At 38.2% G+C, this 23495-nt stretch overlaps 1 protein-coding gene across 1 annotated transcript; it reads left to right on the top strand.

Annotated features, from left to right (window-relative positions):
- Positions 1 to 22392: 22392 nt before the first annotated feature.
- On the top strand, positions 22393 to 23364 carry TAS2R10 (taste 2 receptor member 10; the record flags this gene model as incomplete). The annotated part of the gene is made up of 1 exon (XM_080812000.1): positions 22393 to 23364. The coding sequence occupies one exon, from the start codon at positions 22393 to 22395 to the stop codon at positions 23362 to 23364; it is 972 nt and encodes a 323-aa protein (XP_080668126.1).
- Between the last annotated feature and the right edge of the window lie 131 nt (positions 23365 to 23495).

Raw genomic sequence — 23495 nt, 5'->3', positions numbered from 1 at the left:
ACTCCAATACAGATATAATGTCTGAAAAGTAGCTGCAAACTGGGTGAGAGACTGTGGCTCTCTTTCATAGCAACCTAAATTAGGATTCTGGTTATGAGAATTGAAATTTTTCCTGTGTTATACGGATTAAACAGCATTTTAGTGAGCTAATGACCTTCTTTCTGAAAATTTGAAGCATCGATCTTTATTATTCCAATTTATAAATTTCTCCAAGATATATCTAGGTGTGGAGTTTGCTTATTTGCTTTCTAAAATTTTTGTTATTATTATAATGATGAGTATTCTCCTTCTATTAAAGCCTCAAGAGTGTCCTCAGTTTAGCACTTGGACTACCCTCTCAATCCAGAGTTTTATTTGGCTAGGAATTTTTTCCTATTATGTGATTATTTCTTGTCATTTATCTTTTCTCTTCTTTTTTTTAAAAAATATTTTATTTATTTATTTGACAGAGATCACAAGTAGGCAAAGAGGCAGGCAGAGAGAGAGGAGAAAGCAGGCTCCCTGCGGAGCAGAGAGCCAGATGTGGGGCTTGATCCCAGGATCCTGGGATCATGACCCGAGCCGAAGGCAGAGGCCCCAACACACTGAGCCACCCAGGTGCCCCTCTCTTCTTCTTTTTTTTTTTTTTTAAAGATTTTATTTATTTATTTGACAGAGATCACAAGTACACAGAGAGGCAGGCAGAGAGAGAGGAGGAAGCAGGCTCCCTGCTGAGCAGAGAGCCTGATGCGATGCTCAATCCCAGGACCCTGGGATCATGACCTGAGCCGAAGGCAGAGGCTTTAACCCACTGAGCCACCCAGGCGCCCATATTTTTAAATAATAATATGTAGACATATTATCCTATGGATCCACCAATTGTTCTTTATTTAATATTGATTTAATATTCTATGACCTCTGCATTTTCTGCACTTTCTTGAAGGTTAGTTCTTTTGTTTTTTCAATTTAGCATTTCTCTTTCATTGTTTTGATTTTCCTCAATATTAATCTTTAATATCCATTTGTGTGTACAACACACCTTCAGGCTTCCATCCAGCACTTGTAGGAATTTGATTTTATGACCTTACTCAAGGATATGCCTTAATAAATAGAGGGAACAAAAGTCAGTTTTCTTAGTCCAAGTGAAAGTCACTAATTGCCTAAAAACTAGAGCATCATGATTAGGAAACCCTGGGTCTGGTAATTATGTTAAACAAAAGCACGAAGAAATGACTGCAGAATTTTCTTAAGGTAAATGGACTGCTTGTTTTTGGAAATATGGCATCCTTTACACCTTGAAAGAACCTGAGGTACTGCACTATTTTTTCTTAATTTAGTTATTTGTCTTGTCATGAACTTTATCCCTTTTTTTAACAGGGCTATTTGACTTTTTCTTATTATTCTTCAGATCCCTTTATGAATTATGAATATTATCTCTTTGTGTGTTTCAAATATTGCAATATTTCCCAATAAATTGTTTCTTTTTAGAAGTTTTACATATGGTATTATTTTTTTTTTTTTTTAAGATTTTTATTTATTTACTTGAGAGAGGAGAGAGAGAGTGAGAGAGCATGAGAGGGGAGAGGGTCAGAGGGAGAAGCAGACTCCCTGCCGAGCAGGGAGCCCGATGCGGGACTTGATCCCAGGACTCCAGGATCATGACCTGAGCCGAAGGCAGTCGCTTAACCAACTGAGCCACCCAGGTGCCCCCATATGGTATTATTTTTTATAGAATTATTTTGCTATTGTATGTACAAAATTTTTTAACTCTTTTATGGTTCTTGGATTTTGTTCTTTTTTTCCCTCCCTTTTAAAATTGAAGTGTAATTAATATATAATGTTCTATTAGTTTCAGGTATACAATTTAATGATTCAATATTTCTGTACATTACTCAGTGTTCATCTTAATAAGGGTACTCTTAATTCTCTTTATTTCACACATCCCTCACCCATCTCCCCATTTCTGGAATTTTGAACTGAACTCTTAGGAAGACTTTCATATTCAATTTTTAAGAAACATTTCCCCATTTCTTTTTTTTTGTTTGTTTGTTTTGTTTTGTTTTCTGTTAGCTTTTTTATATGCAAGTTTTGGTACAATTACATCTTTAATCAAACTCATTTTTAATTTTGTATATTTTGTGAGGTAGGGAATCTGACTAATTTGAATAGATGGTTAATAAACTATTTAAAGTGAAATCCTTTATTTTATTATTTTTTTTTTTAAATTAAATTTAGCTTTTTTTCAGTGTTCCAAGACTCATTGTTTATGCACCACACCAAGTGCTCCATGCAATACGTGCCCTCCATGGTACCCACCACCAGGCTCACCCAACCACCACCCCACTCCCCTCCAAAACCCTCAGTTTGTTTCTCAGAGTCCACAGTCTCTCATGGTTTGTCTCAGCCTCCGATTTCCCCCAACTCGCTTCTCCTCTCCATTTCCCAGTGTCCTCTGTTATTCCTTATGTTCCACAAGTAAGTGAAACCATATATAATTGACTCTCTCTGTTTGACTTATTTCACTCAGCATAATCTTCTCCAATCCCGTCCATGTTGATACAAAAGTTGGGTGTTCATCCTTTCTGATGGAGGCATAATACTCCATAGTATATATGGACTACATCTTCCTTATCTGTTTGTCCGTTGAAGGGCATCTTGGTTCTTTCCACAGTTTGGTGACTGTGGCCCTTGCTGGTATGAATATTGGGGTACAGATGGCCCTTCTTTTCACTCCATCTGTATCTTTGGAGTAAATACCCAGTAGTGTAATTGCAGGGTCTTAGGGTAAGTAAAATATCTTTATGTAGTGGTAGCAAACTCTAGCGTCCACAGGGGCAAGGAATGTATATAAATGTGTGAGGACATTTATAGTAGAGCTAATTGTGATGAACCTGTGAACAAGTTCCTCATAATTATGTTCAAATTTATGTTTTAAACAGTCACTGTCAGATCAGTCTGCCAGTTTGTGGCCTCTTACTGTCTTTTTCAATTTCTTAGCTACTGTGTAACATTTACTCTTCTAGGGGATTTTCAGAATCAACTTCTCAAATCCCATAAAATTGGGATTTTAACTGGACTCTCAGTGAACTTACAGATTTCTCTAAAATATAATGTATTTCCTTTAAAGCATATAACTTACAAATTAGTTTACTTAAGCCTTCTTTAAGGTTATTTAATAACATTTCATGATTATTCTTTCCCTTAGGTATTATGCTTTTTTCTATTGACTTTATTCCTAAGTCTGTTTTAGTTTCCCAACTAATTTTAGATATGATATTTTTTTGTCTTACATTTGAAATGAGAAAAATAAAACTTTTGTTTAGAGACATGTTGTTAAAAGGCCTGTGCAGTTTGATGAACTTGTATAGAAAGTTGAAAGAGTCATAACCCGGAACTAAGTTCCAGCTTATTACAACAGTGGAAATCATGGAGGTAAAGAGTTTGTAAGTAAAGAGATACTAAAGACTTTTTGTCTGGAAGGAGAAGAGTACAGTTGTTCAATCTTCCATTTGGTATAAATTTTAAATGATGAATTAACAACTTCTATTTTAGCTTCCAAATTTAAAAAGCAAGTAACAACTGAGATTGATTGATTGATTGATACAGAAAACAGGAAATATGCTTATAACTCCAGTATAAGAAGAACTGGAAAAAATATGTAAGAAAATCACTAAGGCTCCTCCAATAAGCGAATTATGAATATGAACAGATATATCATGATGGAAAACACTGTGTTCTACTTTTCAATTAAATATTTTTTATTAATTAATGGTAATGCTTTGCATAGGCTGATAACAATTTGGGTTGAAAAATATGCATTGGAAAACCCAAAAATACTTACACATTTAAACTCATAATCTCACTTACTGAAGTTTCATCTAGGTAGAGAAATAATTACATGTACTTAGGTAATCATTGTCATATTGTGTATAATAGAAAAAATAAAGTAGAAAAAGAGATAAAAGTACTGTCAATAAGGGATTATTTGAAATAAAAATATTATATGCCTTTGATGTAATATTATGAAGCTCTCAGTATAATTGTTGTGGAGAGTTTACCAAATTTACAAAAGGCCTTATCTTCTAAAGCTAGTAAATCAAAATTAGACCTCAACATTACAAAAATAGTATGATTATAACTATGTGTGTAATGTGTAATGATAAGTAAGGAATAGTTAAATATTAAAATACTGGAAGAAAATCAGTATAAATATTAATACATTATTGGTATTTTAATTTTTATCTATTTTTTAAAAAGATTTTATTTATTTGATAGAGAGAGAGGGAGCGAGCACACAAGCAGAGGGAGCAGCAGGCAGAGGGAGAAGCAGACACCCCTCTGAGCAGAGAGCCCTGTATGCGGCTGGATCCCATGACCCTGATATCATGACCTGGGTGAAGGCAGAAGCTTAACCGACTAAGCCACCCAGGTGCCTGAAATTTTTATCTATTTTTATATACTCCTAGAACTCTCTATGATTTTGCTTTTTTCAATCCAGCAAATATTTATGAAATGTTTACTATTTGTCAGGTTTTGCATTTACTAAGAGGATTTTGACAGTGAAACATCAGAATTTTTTCTTCCTTCCAAAAAATTACAGTCCAGAGAGCAGTCATAATAGATCACCATTATAATGCTATAATTAGAGAGAGACACAGGATGATAAAAAAGGACACCAAATCCAAGTTCAGATGATGAGGAACATTTTTCCAGAAGAAATTGTATCCAAAACAATGTCTGCAAGAATCAGAAAGGAGATGAGCGCCAGGAATAAAGCATGAAAACAGGGATGTATTCATCCTGAAAAGAATGACAGGGTTTTCACCAAAGCAGAACCTCTACATACATAATGGAAAGAATTTCTACAAAAGATAAGACTGTAAGTAAAGTGTAATGAGACTGGTCTTGCAGCCCGTGCCAAATGATGAGGGTCTGAATCAAGACAGTAGTCATAGACTTGGTGACAAGGGGATAGGTTTGAGAGCTATTAAGATCATAAAATTGACTGGATTTGGTAGTGAGTAAAAGTAAAATCAGGCTGGCATAGATTTCTGGCTTCTGTGAATAGATGACCTACAAAGGATTTAGAGCTTCTGGATTTGTTTGAGAAATTAAGAACTAGCCTTTGTGAATTCTCTCCAGTCTATGGAATGATTAACTCAACACTGGACAATATAAAAGAAAGAGATTTATTTTGGATATACTGGAAAGTGGAGGGCAAAAAGGGGTGTCATCCATCCCTTATTCTCTTACACAATCTCTAGCCCTTAGGGCATGAAGTGATTAAGGTCTGTGTATCTCTCCTCTGGATGTATTTTGCTAGCAACAAACGTGATGATCAAACTCTCCTTGGATCATGTCTAGATTGTTGGTGGTCCCTCCTTTACGGTAGATTTGTTTGTTCTTAGAGGTTAAAGTGACAAGGTTTAATTAGTCCTAAAGTATCATCTAACTAGCAAACCAGCTAACTAACTAGCTGTTTCTTTGCAGGACTACCTTAATATGATCTGCCTCCAGAACATTATCTCACAGGATCTCCTCCCTTGGGCTAGTTATGTCATTATTTGGATCTTTTCACTACTAATTATCTTGAAAGACCAAGTCGGAAAGGTACGGATGAGAGTAACATCTAATTACTATTGGTTCAACTGCACTGAAGACATCAATAAATCAAAATATTTTTCTAATTTATTTTAAATGATCAGAACAGATATCCCTCAGGCATTTTGTATTTTAAGCAGAAATATACCCAGTAGGTAATTTTAAATATAGTTACACATTTTTCAAAGATTTAAGCTATTAATTTGAGAGAGAGATCAACATGGGAATTTCCTGGCCAGCACCAGCAAATTTACCAATAGACCCCTTTCAGTCACCTTAGGAGTGTGACCTTGCCTAAAATAATAGATTCTTTGTTAATAATCCCCTTTTTTCTGCTCCCTCTCTACCTTTAAAAACTTTTCTTTTTCTGTAGCCCTTTGGAGCTCTCCTCTACTTGCTACATAGGATGTTGTTTGATTCATGAATTGATTAATAAAGCCAATGGGGTCTTAAAATTTACTCAGTTGACTTTTTGTTATTTAAGAGAGGTACCTATTTCACAATTGAGATTTGTAAATCAAATGAAGCAGTTCCTTGAGAGGAGAGAGGAATTTTTATTCAAAAGAATGAAAATTAATCTGTGCCTTTATTTACATGTTAGCAAATGAGCATCTAGTCTTTTCAACCATCTCTTTACATAGGATGTTACAATTTCTAGCTGACATCTGGACCAAGACTGGAAATCCTTAGCAGAGCTGGTTGGAAATGTTCAATGGTTGTTGGAGATGACTGGGATTCATAGCTAAGAAGAAGAGCCACAATAAAAAAGAAAAGTAGATATTATTGCATAACTAAAAAAACCTATATCCTAATCCAGCAAATCATCAGGATATGAGTCAACAGACTGCATATCAGAGTTTTTTTCTTTGCAACCATGTCGAATACATTGGAGAAAGTTCTTGTGGTTGTAACACGTGAGAAATTTAAAATAGCTATTTTAAGGAATGGATTCATTAGACTCACAAATTGCATTGCTTGGATTAGAAGTCAAAAATTATGCTTGATTGGCTTTATTCTTATTAGTTTGGCCTTTGACAGAATTAGTCAATTGTGGCTAACAATCATCGATTTGTTTTCAGTGTTATTATACCAGAAAATCCCTGTTCCTATGGGAAGTAACCATATCCTAAACTAGTTTCTGGATATTGACCAGCCACTTGAGCACTTGGTTAGCTAACTATATCACTGCCTTTTTTTTTTTTTTTAATCCTGAAGGTCGCCAATTTCTCTATTCACTTTCCCTTTGGCTAAAATGGAGAATTAATGAGGCAGTTTTCAATCTTCTGCTGGTATCTGTGACCTTCCTGTTCATAAGCATTCCTTTGCCATATAGTTTTGATGTTTCTGATATCATTTCCAAAAACAACAACAAAGAGAGAGGAAGTGAAAGAGGGAGGGAGAGAAATATAACTGGGATATTAAATGCAAATAAAAATAAAAATTTAAATTATATGATTATCTTTACTACTGGGCCTGTTGGGAGGAAGAATTCTCCCTTTATCTGTAAGATCTCCCAGCTGGACTAAGAATTAGATTTATGTGAGACAGATTAACAGGAGGAAAAAAACCCAAAGCTTCCTCCCCCGCCCCCCCATGGAAACCCAACAATGAAATTGAGACCTAAAGAAATGACCAAGGCAGGCAGTTTTTTATACATTTTAGACAAAGAGAAAATAAATTTGTGAAGAACTTACAGGACAAGGAAAACAGGTGTCTGGGAGTTTTAATTAGTAAGTAATTCTAAACAGAATTTGGGCTGAAGTTGTAAAGGAGTTAAAAAAAAGCAAAAATGTTTGTTTCTACAGCTTTCTCAGCTTTAAAGTCCTTATCTCCGGTGATAAGGATTTTTTTTTACTTTAGCGCAGAGGGGATATTTTTTTATTTAGGAGATTCATTTCTGCTTTCAGGGGAATGGAGGAGGGTCTGAGCGTTTTTGCACTGGTTTCTTAAGTAACTTTTTTTTTTTTTTTTATTTTAATAAACATATAATGTATTTTTATCCCCAGGGGTACAGGTCTGTGAATCGTCTGGTTTACACATTTCACAGCACTCATCATAGCACATACCCTCCCCAATGTCCATTTCCCCACCACCCTCTCCCATCCCCCTTCCCCCCCGCAACCCTCAGTCTGTTTCTTGAGATTGAGTCTTTTATGGTTTGTCTCCCTCCCAATCCCATCTTTTCATTTTTTCTTTTCCTACCTCCCCCCAAACCCCCCCACCTTGCATCTCCACTTCCTCATATCAAAGAGATCATATGATAGTTATATTTCTCCGATTGACTTATTTCGCTAAGCATGATACCCTCTAGTTCCATCCACGTCGTCGCAAATGGCAAGATTTCATGTCTTTTGATGGCTGCATAGTATTCCATTGTGTATATATACCACATCTTCTTTATCCATTCATCTGTTGATGGACATCTAGGTGCTTTCCACAGTTTGGCTATTGTGGACATTGCTGCTATAAACATTCGGGTGCACGTGCCCCTTCGGAGCACCACGTTTGTATCTTTAGGATATATACCCAGGAGTGCAATTGCTGGGTCGTAGGGTAGCTCTATTTTCAGTTTTTTGAGGAACCTCCACACTGTTTTCCAGAGTGGTTGCACCAGCTTGCATTCCCACCAACAGTGTAGGAGGGTTCCCCTCTCTCCGCATCCTCGCCAGCATCTGTCATTTCTTGACTTGTTAATTTTAGCCATTCTGACTGGTGTGAGGTGGTATCTCAATGTGGTTTTGATTTGTATTTCCCTGATGCCGAGTGATGTGGAGCATTTTTTCATGTGTCTGTTGGCCATCTGGATGTCTTCCTTGCAGAAATGTCTGTTCATGTCCTCTGCCCATTTCTTGACTGGATTATTTGTTCTTTGGGTATTGAGTTTGATAAGCTCTTTATAGATTCTGGATACGAGCCCTTTATCTGATATGTCGTTTGCAAATATCTTCTCCCATTCTGTCAGTTGTCTTTTGGTTTTGTTAACTGTTTCCTTTGCTGTGCAAAAGCTTTTGATCTTGATGAAATCCCAATAGTTCATTTTTGCCCTTGCTTCTGTCGCCTTTGGCGATGTTCCTAGGAAGAAGTTGCTGCGGTGGAGGTCAAAGAGGTTGCTGCCTGCATTCTCCTCAAGGATTTTGATAGATTCCTTTCTCACATTGAGGTCCTTCATCCACTTTGAGTCTATTTTCGTGTGTGGTGTAAGGAAATAGTCCAATTTCATTTTTCTGCATGTGGCTGTCCAATTTTCCCAGCACCATTTGTTGAAGAGGCTGTCTTTTTTCCATTGGATATTCTTTCCTGCTTTGTCGAAGATTAGTTGACCATAGAGTTGAGGGTCTATTTCTGGGCTCTCTATTCTGTTCCATTGGTCTATATGTCTGTTTTTGTGCCAGTACCATACTGTCTTGATGATGAAAGCTTTGTAATAGAGCTTGAAGTCTGGAATTGTGATACCACCGACTTTGGCTTTCTTTTTCAATATTCCTTTGGCTATTCGAGGTCTTTTCTGGTTCCATATAAATTTTAGGATTATTTGTTCTATTTCTTTAAAAAAAATAGATGGGATTTTGATAGGGATTGCATTAAATGTGTAGATTGCTTTAGGTAAAATAGACATTTTCACAATATTTGTTCTTCCAATCCATGAGCATGGAATATTTTTCCATTTCTTTGTGTCTTCCTCAATTTCTTTCATGAGTACTTTATAGTTTTCTGAGTATAGATTCTTTGCCTCTTTGGTTAGATTTATTCCTAGGTATCTTATGGTTTTGGGTACGATGGTAAATGGGACTGACTCCTCAATTTCTCTTTCTTCTGTCTTGTTGTTAGTGTAAAGAAATGCGACTGATTTCTGTGCATTGACTTTATATCCTGACACTTTACTGAATTCCTGTATAAGTTCTAGCAGTTTTGGAGTGGAGCCTTTTGGGTTTTCCACATATAGTATCATATCATCTGCAAAGAGTGATAGTTTGACTTCTTCTTTGCCGATTTGGATGCCTTTAATTTCTTTTTGTTGTCTGATTGCTGAGGCTAGGACTTCTAGTACTATATTGAACAGCAGTGGTGATAACGGACATCCCTGCCGTGTTCCTGACCTTAGCGGAAAAGCTTTCAGTTTTTCTCCATTGAGAATGATATTTGCGGTGGGTTTTTCATAGATGGCTTTGATGATGTTGAGGTATGTGCCTTCTATCCCTACACTTTGAAGAGTTTTAATCAGGAAGGGATGCTGCACTTTGTCAAACGCTTTTTCAGCATCTATTGAGAGTATCATATGGTTCTTACTCTTTCTTTTATTAATGTATTGTATCACATTGATGGATTTGCGGATGTTGAACCAACCTTGCAGCCCTGGAATAAATCCCACTTGGTCGTGGTGAATAATCCTTTTAATGTACTGTTGGATCCTATTGGCCAGTATTTTGGTGAGAATTTTCGCATCTGTGTTCATCAAGGATATTGGTCTGTAATTCTCTTTTTTGGTGGGATCCTTGTCTGGTTTTGGGATCAAGGTGATGCTGGCCTCATAGAATGAGTTTGGAAGTTTTCCTTCCATTTCTATTTTTTGGAACAGTTTCAGGAGAATAGGAATTAATTCTTCTTTAAATGTTTGGTAGAATTCCCCTGGGAAGCCGTCTGGTCCTGGACTTTTGTTTGTTTGGAGATTTTTGATGACTGTTTCAATCTCCTTACTGGTTATGGGTCTGTTCAGGTTATCTATTTCTTCCTGGTTCAGTTGTGGTAGTTTATACATCTCTAGAAATGTATCCATTTCTTCCAGGTTGTCAAATTTGTTGCCATAGAGTTGCTCGTAGTATGTTCTTATAATTGTTTGTATTTCTTTGGTGTTGGTTGTGATCTCTCCTCTTTCATTCATGATTTTATTTATTTGCGTCCTTTCTCTTTTCTTTTTGATAAGTCTGGCCAGGGGCTTATCAATCTTATTAATTCTTTCAAAGAACCAGCTCCTAGTTTTGTTGATTTGTTCTATTGTTTTTTTAGTTTCTATTTCATTGATTTCTGCTCTGATCTTTATGATTTCTCTTCTCCTGCTGGGTTTGGGCTTTCTTTGTTGTTCTCTCTCCAGCTCCTTTAGGTGTAGGGTTAGGTTGTGTATTTGAGACCTTTCTTGTTTCTTGAGAAAGGCTTGCACTGCTATATATTTTCCTCTCAGGACTGCCTTTGTTGTGTCCCACAGATTTTGAACTGTTGTGTTTTCATTATCATTTGTTTCCATGAATTTTTTCAATTCTTCTTTAATTTCCTGGTTGACCCATTCATTTTTTAGAAGGATGCTGTTTAGTCTCCATGTATTTGCGTTCTTTCCAAATTTCCTCTTGTGATTGAGTTCGAGCTTCAGAGCATTGTGGTCTGAAAATATGCAGGGAATGATCTCGATCTTTTGGTACTGATTGAGACCTGATTTATGACCCAGGATGTGGTCTATTCTGGAGAATGTTCCATGTGCACTAGAGAAGAATGTATATTCTGTTGCTTTGGGATGGAATGTTCTGAATATATCTGTGATGTCCATTTGGTCCAGTGTGTCATTTAAGGCCTTTATTTCCTTGTTGATCTTTTGCTTAGATGATCTGTCCATTTCAGTGAGGGGAGTGTTAAAGTCCCCTGCTATTATTGTATTACTGTCGATGTATTTCTTTGATTTTGTTATTAATTGGTTTATATAGTTGGCTGCTCCCATGTTAGGGGCATAGATATTTAAGATTGTTAGATCTTCTTGTTGGACAGACCCTTTGAGTATGATATAGTGTCCTTCCTCATCTCTTATTATAGTCTTTGGCTTAAAATCTAATTGATTTGATATAAGGATTGCCACCCCAGCTTTCTTCTGATGTCCATTAGCATGGTACATTGTTTTCCACCCCCTCACTTTAAATCTGGAGGTGTCTTCGGGTCTAAAATGAGTTTCTTGTAGGCAGCATATGGATGGGTTTTGTTTTTTTATCCATTCTGATACCCTGTGTCTTTTGATTGGGGCATTTAGCCCATTAACATTCAGGGTAACTATTGAGAGATATGAATTGAGTGCCATTGTATTGCCTGTAAGATGATTGTTACTGTATATTGTTTCTGTTTCTTTCTGATCTACTACTTTTAGGGTCTCTCTTTGCTTAGAGGACCCCTTTCAATATTTCCTGTAGAGCTGGTTTGGTGTTTGCAAATTCTTTCAGCTTTTGTTTGTCCTGGAAGCTCTTTATCTCTCCTTCTATTTTCAATGATAGCCTAGCCGGATATAGTATTCTTGGCTGCATGTTTTTCTCGTTTAGTGCTCTGAATATATCATGCCAGTTCTTTCTGGCCTGCCAGGTCTCTGTGGATAGGTCCGCTGCCAATCTAATGTTTTTACCCTTGTATGTTACAGACTTCTTTTCCCGGGCTGCTTTCAGGATTTTCTCTTTGTCGCTAAGACTTGTAAATTTTACTATCAGGTGACGAGGTGTGGACCTATTTTTATTGATTTTGAGGGGCGTTCTTAGCATCTCCTGGATTTTGATGTTTGTTCCCTTTGCCATATTAGGGAAATTCTCTCCAATAATTGTCTCCAATATACCTTCTGCTCCCCTCTCTCTTTCTTCTTCTTCTGGAATCCCAATTATTCTAATGTTGTGTCGTCTTATGGTGTCACTTATCTCTCGAATCCTCTCCTCGTGTTCCAGTAGTTGTTTGTCTCTCTTTTGCTCAGCTTCTTTATTCTCTGTCATTTGGTCTTCTATGTCACTAATTCTTTCTTCTGCCTCATTTATCCTGGCAGTGAGAGCTTCCATTTTTGATTGCACCTCATGAATAGCTTTTTTGATTTCAACTTGGTTAGATTTTAGTTCTTTTATTTCTCCAGAAAGGGCTTTTATCTCTCCGGAGAGGGTTTCTCTAATATCTTCTATGCCTTTTTTGAGCCCGGCTAGAACCTTGAGAATTGTCATTCTGAACTCTAGATCTGTCATGCTACCTATGTCTGTATTGATTAGGTCTCCAGCCTTCGGTACGGCCTCTTGTTCTTTTTTTTGAGGTGAGTTTTTCCGCCTTGTCATTTTGTCCAGGTAGGATTTGCTTTCTCCTGCTGTGGAATTCCGCTGTTCTTGGTGACTGAAGTTGGTTTTGGATGGTTTCTTGTTGATCTTCTGGGGGAGGGGCCTGTTGTAGTGATTCTCAAGTGTCTTTGCCGCAGGCGGAATTGCACCGCCCTTGCCAGGGGCCGGGCTAAGTAATCCGCTCGGGTTCGCTTTCGGGAGCTTTTGTTCCCTGAGCGCTTTCCGTAGAGTTCCGGAGGACGGGAATGAAGATGGCGGCCTCCCAATCTCTCGGCCCGGAGGAGCCGAGAGCTTGGGGTTCCGCTCCTCAGTGCGCTCTCAGAGCAAAGCGCCCAATAGCCCCGCCTCCCTGGCTTGCGGTCGCGCCTCGAGGAAAGCAGTCAATTGTTGGAGCTGGAGAAAAGCGCCGGGTCGCTTTTGTCTCCGCGGCCTGCGGCCGCGCTCCGAGCCCACCCAGCCTGCGACCGGCACAAGGTAACCCCGGGCTTAGAGCTCACTCCTCGGCTTTGTCGCTATAGCCGGCTTCCCCGCTCTAATACCTGCGAGCTCTGCGGCACTCAGACACCCCCAGTCCTTCTGTGACCCCGCGGGTCCTGGGGTTATGCTGACCCCGCCTGGGTTTCCCCCCAGTTTAGCCTCTGGAGCGATGTCTCCCAGTGGAGCCGACTTTTAAAAGTCCCGGTTTTGTGCTCCGTCGCTCCGCCGCTTGCCGGGTGCCGGCCCCTCCCCCCGGGGTCTATCTTCCCGTCGCTTTGGATTCACTTCTCCGCAGGTCCTACCTTTCAGAAAGTGATCGATTTTCTGTTTCTGGGATTGTTGCTCTTCTTCTCTTCGATTTCCCGTTGGATTTATAGGTGTTCACAATGGTTAGATAAGCTATCTAGCTGATCTCCTGCTACCCGATGTCGTCTCAGCCTGCTACTTCTCCGCCATCTTGACTCCTCCCTCTCTTAAGTAACTTTTATTTAAAATAATCAGTATGCCAAAGTGGTACATTGTGGGAGTGGCCTGGCTTTGGCCCCTCCAGGTTCCTCACTCCTGTACCCCCTTGATTTTCTTTTTCTGTTCCTCCTTTTTTTTTTTTTTTTTTTTTTTTGTGGAAACACACATGGAAACACATTGAGCTTGTCAGGGATTCTAGAGACCCCAGTATGAAGGCCCATTTCAGAGAGGCAAAACTAATTTTCTCTTTCTTGTGTTCTTTGTGCTATATCCATTTGCCTTTTTCACATTTTGGGGACAATTTTTTGCTACAGCATAAGCTGGCTTGGTTTGGATGTTTGGTGGTATAAGAATTTCCTATCTTTCAGGTCACTCATAAGTTGTGATTTTTGGAAAATGCCAAATGAGTAAAATCTTAAAGGGAAGGCATTTTCGGCTACATACATTGGTCTATGAGAGAAGTCAATGAGAAGTCTATGTAATCTTCCTTGTTTCACTGGATTCTTCCTTTCGTATATGTGCTGTCTCACTGAGTGTCATTTAAATTCTTCCTAGACCTGGACAGACCTCTAAGCAATAACCAGATGAAAAAATAATAAATAAATAAATAAATAAATAGGAACTATCACCTCCCTGAGCTGTTAGAACTTCTGTGTATGTATAAGTCACCTTCCACTCATACAGACCTAGAGAAGAGAGATGTTGTTAAAAATCAAACACAAGTAATCAAAATGGAAGAGGTGGGTATACTAAGATACAGCAGAGAGACAAAGTCGAATAGGAGAAAAAATTCCAAGACCAGCTGAAAATCACTGTCATTAACACTGAGTCATTCACAAATGTCAGGAGGCCAAAGTTAAATAGAAATGGTCATTCAGGGATATTAATGTCATAATTATGTGCTTTTACCCAAAACTATTTAATTCCTCTAGATAAACACCTGGTTTCTGGAATAATCCAGATTTAGCCATTTAATTCCTGTTTTGATAATCTTTTGCAATAAACTGTATTTGAGAGTATTTCTGTACTGATGTAACTGCAGAAGTCAAATAGTTTAAAATTCAATGAGGTTGTTAAAATCCTTTCCTATCATCCAGTAACTAATGCCGGAAATGTTATTATACTAGCGTACTGTACAACCTGAGGGGTGGGGGGCTATCATATTTGGAATGCATATCAAAATAATCCACAGGGAGTGGGATAGGTAAGGGTAGAGTGGCCATATATTGGTAACTGCTGAAAGCAGATGATTAGTACATGGGACTTACTGAATCGTCCTCTCTGCCTTTGTTTATGTTTGAAATTTTTCATAACAAAAAATTAAATAGAAAATGAAGAGAAATGCTCTTTGTTTAGATCTTAGTCTTTTGCTGGCATAAAACACAGATATGAAAGAGGGAAAATATGGTAAGAGACCAATAAAACAATTTCTTGGAAATATTTGTTTTATAAGTTATGCCTGGAAAGGTAAAAGTATGAAAAAGTGTTTCAATTTTTTTTTAACCACATCTATATATTACAATGCACAGTCCTACCTGATAGTTGATCCTTAAGGAGGAGTCCTCTGGTAAAAATCAGAACAATGTTGCTAATACAGAGAAGACCACTATATTGTACACAAAAATGCAGACTTTGCCACTTTCTTATGCCATCCTCCAAAGATAAGGACATAATTGAAAAAAGGTAAGATTTCTTTCTTCCTTTCTTTTTTAAAAGATTTTCTTTCTTTATTTGACACAGAGCGAGAATACAAGCAGGGGGAGTAGCAGGCAGAGGGAGAAGCGGGCTCACCACTGAACAAGGAGCCCGACGTGGGACTCAATTCCAGGATTCTGGGATCATGACCTGAGCAGAAGGCAGACGCTTAACAGACTGAGTCACCCAGGAGCCCCAAAATGGTAAGATTTCTGATTAATTTCAGATGGTGCTATAAATCTCAGAGTCAAGAAGATAGCACTTAGTAGAAATCTTCATTTTATGTTGAAGATTTTATTCTCCAGGAACTGCCTGCACATCTTTCAAGAACTAAGTGCTTCCCACACAGAGGGAAACAAAGGGCTGGCTGTGTAAAGCGAGTATTTACTATGGATTTTGAGAATGAAAAAGAGAGAGGGAGAAGAGACGAGACTCTGTTTCTTTAAAATATACCAGGATCAAGTTGTTAACTAGTAGTCTTCTAAATATACTCTTAACCTGAATAAGGGAGACATTATATTTAACAGTCTTTTGACTTATATTCTTAAAAAAAAATCCACATATATTTTATTGTTTAAAGTAAGCTCTAAGGGGCACCTGGGTGGTTCAGTGGGTTAAGTCTCTGCCTTTGGCTCAGGTCATGATCACAGGGTCCTGGGATCCAGCCCCACAGCGGGCTCTCTCCTCAGCGGGAAGCCTGCTTCCCCCTGTCTCTTTGCCTGCCTCTCTGCCTACTTGTGATCTCTCTCTCTGTCAAATAAATAAATAAAATCTTTAAAAAAAATAGAGTAAGCTCTATACCCAGTGTGGGGCTTTGAATTCATGATCCTGATACCAAGAGTCACGTTCTCTGCCGACTGAGCCAGCCGGGTACCCTGTCACACATGCTTAATAAACGAGTAGAACACTTCTTTTGTCTGACAAAGAAAAGTCACCCATTTATTTATTCATTTGCTTATATGAATAAATATATATTTTTATATAAAATATATGGATGATTCATATTTAATTCAGCTGACATATTGTATAATGCAGGCTCATATTTTATTCAATGGGTTATTATCTATTACTATCACGGTTTATTTTAATGCCTACACGGGTCTAGATTTGTCAAGTAAAAACCACTTCTAGTTGACTCTTGTATCCTTTTGACATGTCTCCATAATGCTTTTAGTGTTTCCTTATCCTAATATATCCTAAAAATATTTTAGGCTCATTTTGTATTTTTTCTAATCTTGCCCTGGATTTACTATTTCTCCAAGGAGATTTCTTTTAGTGTAGAACTGTACTTAAAAAATCAGGATTTGGTAGCACATATACATACACATCCATTATTCTCTCCATGTGTGTATTTTTCTATATATATATATGTATGTATATGATGAAAATATACTGGTATCTCTAACACAATTAAAAATTACAGACTATTCTTTCCATGTTGTATATCCTCTTTCACAATGAAAAACATGGATCTCATTTTTTTTTCAGCCTACACACTCATTTGTTCAATCATAAAATATACTGAAAGTAGTTTCAGATTTGCTAACACATACCACTTGTAGAAAGAAAGAGTACTAACTATATCTCAATACTTCTTTACAGTTCATGTATGCCTATATGAGGACATATAGTAAAAAATCTATTCAAAGGTTATTTCGGTGAAAAAAGTTGTTTTGGTTGGTTCTCTTTTTGTTCTCTTCCGATTATTAATTTGAAAAAGTTAAGGGCTGTATTTTAATTGCATTTTGCTTTGGGTTTTTTTCTCCAGCCCTTGTTTTATTATCTAAAACATTAGCATCAAGACTCAAAACTAAACAAAAGTCATACTGATAACAGTGTAATCCCTCTTCCATAACTTCCATCTCGTTTTAAATCACTCCCTATAGGTAATCAATTTCACTTATTTCTGGTTTCTTCTTCCTATTTGTATTTTGTTTGTTTTACTCACTCTTTCTTTTTTAAATTTTATTTATTTATTTGACAGACAGAGATCACAATTAAGCAGAGAGGCAGGCAGAGAGAGAGGAAGGGAAGCAGGCTCCCCACTGAACAGAGAGCCGGATGCGGGGCTCCATTCCAGGACGCCGGGATCATGACCCCAGCGGAAGGCAGAGGCTTCAACCCACTGAGCCACCCAGGCGACCCTCTTTTTTTTTTTTATAGGAAGGTATCAGTTTTTTTTTTTTTAATTAAATTTAATTTTTTTCAGTGTTCCAAAATTCATTGTTTATTTTAATTATGCTGCTTAAAATGCTTTGGAAAAGCACAGAACCCCAAACTGCATGAAAATCAAGGAATAACTTCTGCTCCTTCATCCTCACTCAGTTCAGCGGTTCACCAATGAATGGCAGGTATGACCCTGCTGAGTCATAAATTGATTTTTTTTAAAGATTTTATTTATTTATTTGACAGACAGAGATCACAAGTAGGCAGAGAGGCAGGCAGAGAGAGGGGAAACGAAGCAGGCTCCCCGCTGAGCAGAGATCCTGATGTGGGGCTCGATCCCAGGACGCTGGGATCATGACCTGAGCTGAAAGCAGAGGTTTTAACCCACTGAGCCACCCAGGTGCCCCCATAAATTGATTTAAATGTTGCACCAACTTTGGAGAATTCCTGATCTTTCCAAGGTGGTCCACAATCACTGGGCCTGGGGGAGATTTCAGTAGTGGAGAGAAGGGGCAGGAAACCCGGCTTTAAGGAGGCGGACAGGCTTTCAGTGTGCCCCCAAGATCAACAGGAAGGGAGGTGACCTCAAGCCGGCTGCCCCAGGCGTGCCCCAGGCAAACCCCGGGGGCTCTCCTGGGCATCACCTCTGCCAGGGCCAGGAGCGGGGGACAGAGGTGTGTGTGCTGTCTGCCCGGATGGATGGAAGTGGTCCCGGGATGGAGGGCAGGGCTCTGAGATGTGTGTATCGCTGTCCTGCAGTGACAGGGGACGGGGGTTGGGGGGGTGGGGGAGGAGGAGGGCGGGTCGCCGTCTGGGATGAGCGGAGTGGGGGGCGCAGTCAGGCCTGCGGTGCTGGCAGACAGTTATCTGGCAGCTGGGAGGGGGCTGCCCTACCAGCAGGCGACACCTCCTCAGGTCGCTGCTGGGTTGTAGGGACTGCCCCTCCTATTTGTGTTTTTGAAAAAGTAAACAAATATGGAACCTCTGACTGGCTCAGGCTGTAGATCATGTGACTCTTGATCTCCCGGTTGTGAGCTCAAGCCCCATGTATAGAATAGAGTTTATTTAAAATAAAAAAATTAAAGAAAAAAAAGATACGTACATATTACCTTTTCCCCCATTTCTTATACAAATGATAGTTTGCACTTTCTTTTTTTATTCTGTAATATGTAAGAGACTGCTTCATCCATTTATAAAATTATTTCATATTCTTTTTCATGGCTTCATAGTACCGGAATGGATTAAGCAACGTTCTTAGGTTTATATTTGTTTCCAATATTTTGCAATTACACACAATGCTGCTATGAGAAATCTTGTGCATATGTGTTTACTGATTCTGACACCCAATTCCAGTGTGTTGGGGGGTGGGGGAATAGGGAGAGAGGTTTTCTATATCAGCTGTACCACCCAGTTCTTCATTCAGTTCTGTCACTCTCTATCCAGAGATAGCATCAGGCTAAGGGCTCAGTACCACCAGAGAGACTGCAAGTCAGATGCTAATCCCAGGCTCATGTTGTTACTTGTGCTTTGACCCAACTGGTTATAAATCAGGGGTTTCCACAAACCCCTTCTCTGGGTCTGTTAATTTGTTAGAATGGTTCATCAGAACTCAGGAAACCAGTTTCCTCAGCAGATTACTGGTTTATTACAAAAGACTTTAGAGGATACAAATAAAAAGTCATATGGGGAGATAGGCAGAATGAGGTCCTGAGCAAGGAGCTTTTGTCCTTGTGGAACGTGGGACCCCGCACAGTGGCACTTGGAAGCATTCTGATTCACCAGCCTGGAAGCTCTCCAAGCCCCATCCGTTTTGGTGTTTTATGGAGGCTTCACTATATAGGCATGATTGATTAAATGATTGGTCGTTGGTGATTGACTTCACTTCCATCTCTAATCCCCCTGCCCCAGGAATCAGGGGATGGGACTGAAAGTTTCCACCCTCTAATTCTGGTTGATTTCCCTGCAACCAACCTCACCAGCTTTCCAAAAGTCAGTTCCTTAACATAAACTCGGTTGCAGCTGAAAGGGGCTTATTATGAATAACAGGACACTCATTTCACCTTTATGGCTCTGAAGCCATTTCAGGAACTGAGGACACAAAACTATATATTATAATGTAAGATGCTTCCACTGTTCTTATCACTTAGGAAATTCCAAGGGTTTTGGGAACTGTGAACCAGGCACCATGGGTGGGAGACAAAAATATATGTTTATTTTAAATTATAATATTACAGTATTTTTGTATTTTTGAAAGTGCATCTTCAGTGTAAATTCAAATAAACCCAAACTGAAACCCCTGAAGCCCAACTCCAGAAATAATTATTTTTAATTGTTTTGTGTATCTAGTGTTTCCTTATACAGACTCATCAAATGTATTTTTATTTTCCAACATTTTAATAAGAAAACTAAATGAAATAATTATATGCTCCTCTTCTCCCACACACTTAGTAGAAAAAATATATAGGCATAGTAGTAGGATACATTTCATATTTTATCAAAGAATTTGAGCATCTGATCAAAGCAGGTATTTCTGACATAGTCCATAGAATTCTTGTTATTATTAATATTAATAAAATTTCAGAGCACTTATATTGATAATTGAAAATAATGTTTGAATGGAATTTTTATTTACCTTCCAGGAAATGTTTCATCATCAAGGTCACTTGAATCTATTAATATTCTTAATTACCTATTTAAAAAAGTGTTTATTAAAAAATTTTATCTTTCCAAATAATGTAAGAAGCTCTCCTATGTGTTAATCACTATTTTCCAGTTCCAAAGGATAGGTTTCAGCATTTGGTAAACGCCTGGGGGTTCAGGGACAGTGGCCCTCTTGGAAAGGTCCCAGGAGCCCTGCACCCTTTCCATAAACCTTGCCCTATGCATCTCTTCCATCTAGCTGTTTCTGAGTCAGATCTTTTTAAATAAATCAGTAATATAGTAAGTAAAATGTTTTTCCACGTTCTGTGGGCTGCTCTAGTTAATTAATCAAAATCCAAGGAGGAGGTTATGGGAATCTCTCTGATTTAGAGTTAGTTCAGAGCCCCAGGTAACAGCCTGGGCTAGTGACTGGTGTCTGAAGTAGGGGCAGAGGGAGGTAGTCGTATAGGACCAAGCCCTGACCCTCTGGAATCTGACGACATCTCCTAGTAAATAGTGTGAGAATTGAACTGAATTGTAGAACTCTTGATGTCTGGAGAGTTTCTTGTTGGTGGTATGGGAAACAAACTTTCTTCACACATTGAACATGCTCTCAGAACGAGTTCACCCTAGTTCTAAGAGCATCCCCAAATAGCATCTGATAATGTCAGAGCAGTTATAAATGTTTGTCAATAGAATAATTGTTTTCATATCAGATGTGTCAAATGAAGATGAACTGCCTTGGAAATTTTCCTGGCAGCTCAAAGTCAATTAAAAAAATCTTTATCTGTGGCAGAATGTGTGTATAATGAGTTTGAGTCGATGTATCTTAACTGCAGGTACTCTGATTCATATAAAAATCAGATCATAACTTTTAGTAATGCTAACCCAAAACAAATTCTCTACTCTTCAGATTTCATTTTGATTTTTACAAAAAATCTTTATGACATTACTGGTGATGTCCCCTTTCATTTCTGATATTAGTAATTTGTCTCCTCTCTTTTTTTGTCTCTGTTAACCTAAGAAGTTTATCAATTTTATTTACCTTTCAAGGAAGTGGGATTTTTAAAATTGATTTTGTCCATTGATTTCCTGCTTTCAGTTTCGTCGTTTTCTGCTCAAATTCTTATTTCTTTTCTTCTGCTTACTGGATTGAATTTGCTCTTCTTTTTCTAGTTTCCTAAGGTGGAGGCTTAGATGATGATTACAGATCTTTCTTCTTGTCTAGCATATGCATTCAATGCTATACCTTTCCCTCTAAGCTCTGCTTCCCCTGCATCTCCCAAATTTGATAAGTTGTGTTTTCATTTTCTTTAATTCAAAATATTTTAAATTTCTCTTGGGATTATTTCTTTGACCCACATGTTCTTTAGAAATGTGTTGTTTGTTCTCCCTGTATTTGGGGATTTTCCAGTTCCTTCCTGTTATTGATTATTAATTCCATTCTGGTCTGAAAGCAGATGCTGTATAATTTCTACTCTTTAAACTTGTTAAGGTGTACCTTGTGGGCCAGAAGGCGGTCTGTTTTCAAGAATATTCCAGGTGAGCTTGAGAAAAATGTATAATCTGCTGTTGTTGGATGAAGTAGTCTATAGATGTCAATTACATCCTATTGAGTTCCAGCTATGTCCTTACTGATTTTGTGTCCGCTGGATCAGTCCATTTCCAACACAAAGTGGCAATTGTTCAGTGTTTCTATATAATTGAGTCATAATCTATTGTCCTCTTTATATTGAAACTTAAAATGTGTTTTGCCTGAATTATCAGGAAAATGACAAAAATGTGTTTATGCCTCTACTTATTCAGAGTAAGTGTCTACATTGGCTAAATTCATTTGCCACCTCTGTAAACTGTTTTACCTTTATATATGTTTAAACGGTCATAAATACAACCCAAATGATGAAGTTGTAGTTGATATTTAAAAGGACGAAGTCAAATTTTTGTTTCTGTTCTGTTTCCTGTGGGTATACATTTGGCACTCCTACTCCACAAGTCAGGTTAACAGATGCAAAATAGTCTCACAGGAGGATAAGTGAAATCCATGAAACAGAAACTTTCATTTGCATCTTCACAAATCGTACGTAGGCATTCAGTCTGAACACATGTTCCCCAGACTCGCTAAGTTATAGATGAAACTGAGGTGGTCTCCACGAAGACATTTCCGATTCCATCACAAGGCATTTTGGGGCATTTTTAAGTCTTTATGTAATGAAATAGAAGAAAAAAAATTCTTCCATCAAGCAGCTAACATTCGTCTCATTCTGCAGCAGGTAACCTAAAATAAATGTAACAGAAGCAATACTAGGAATTGGCAGATATGATAAGCATACTGGAAGGGCTCCTCATTTTTATAGCAGTTAGTGAAGCAGTACTGGGAGTTCTAGGGAATGGATTTATTGGACTTGTCAACTGTGTAGACTGTGTGAAGAACAAAAAGTTTTCGATGATTGGCTTTATTCTCACTGGCTTAGCTACTTCCAGAATTTTTCTGATATTGTTAATAATTACAGATGGATTTATAAAGCTGTTCTCTCCAGATATGTATTACTCTGGTAAACTAATTGATTTTATTAGTTACTCATGGATAATTATCAATCAATCAAGTATCTGGTTTGCCACCAGCCTCAGTATCTTCTATTTCCTGAAGATAGCAAATTTTTCCCACCATATTTTTCTCTGGCTGAAGAGTAGGATCAATAGGGTTCTTCACCTTCTGATGGGATCCTTGTTTATTTCATGGTTATTTACTTTTCCACAAATTGTGAGGATTATTAATGATAACAGAATGAGCAGTGGAAATACAACCTGGGACTTCAACATGCCAAAAAGTACGTTCTTTACTAAGCAGATTTTGGTCAACCTAGGAGTCATTCTTCTCTTTACACTCTGCCTGGTTACATGTTTCTTGTTAATCATTTCCCTCTGGAGACACAACAGGCGCATGCAAATGAAGGTCACTGGACCCCGAGACCCCAGTACGGAAGCTCACGTGAAAGCAATGAAAGTTTTAATATCTTTTATTTTCCTCTTCATCTTGTATTTTATAGGCATCGTCATAGAGATAGTATGTTTCAGTATGCCAGAAAACAGACTACTGTTTATTTTTGGCGTGACGACCACAGCCATCTATCCCTGGGGTCACTCCCTTATCCTAATTCTAGGAAACAGCAAGCTGAAGCGAGCCTCTTTGAGGGCCCTGCAGCAATGCAAGTACTGTGAGGCCGGGACATGGCTCACAGCTGCACAGACCCGCGTGGGGAGAAATGGATGTTCTAGGAGAATAATCTAGAGAAGAAGCCCCTGAAGACCTGTTTTACTTGCACCACATGCACTTGCATTGACTGTAACCGTGTTATTGAACCTCGCTAAAACCGTCCATAATTATCTTGACTACATTCTAGGAAATTTTACTCTTCAAGT

Source organism: Martes martes, assembly GCF_963455335.1.
Source record: "Martes martes genome assembly, chromosome: 8".
Lineage (NCBI taxonomy): Eukaryota > Metazoa > Chordata > Mammalia > Carnivora > Mustelidae > Martes > Martes martes.
This window is presented reverse-complemented; position numbering and strand designations above follow the sequence as displayed.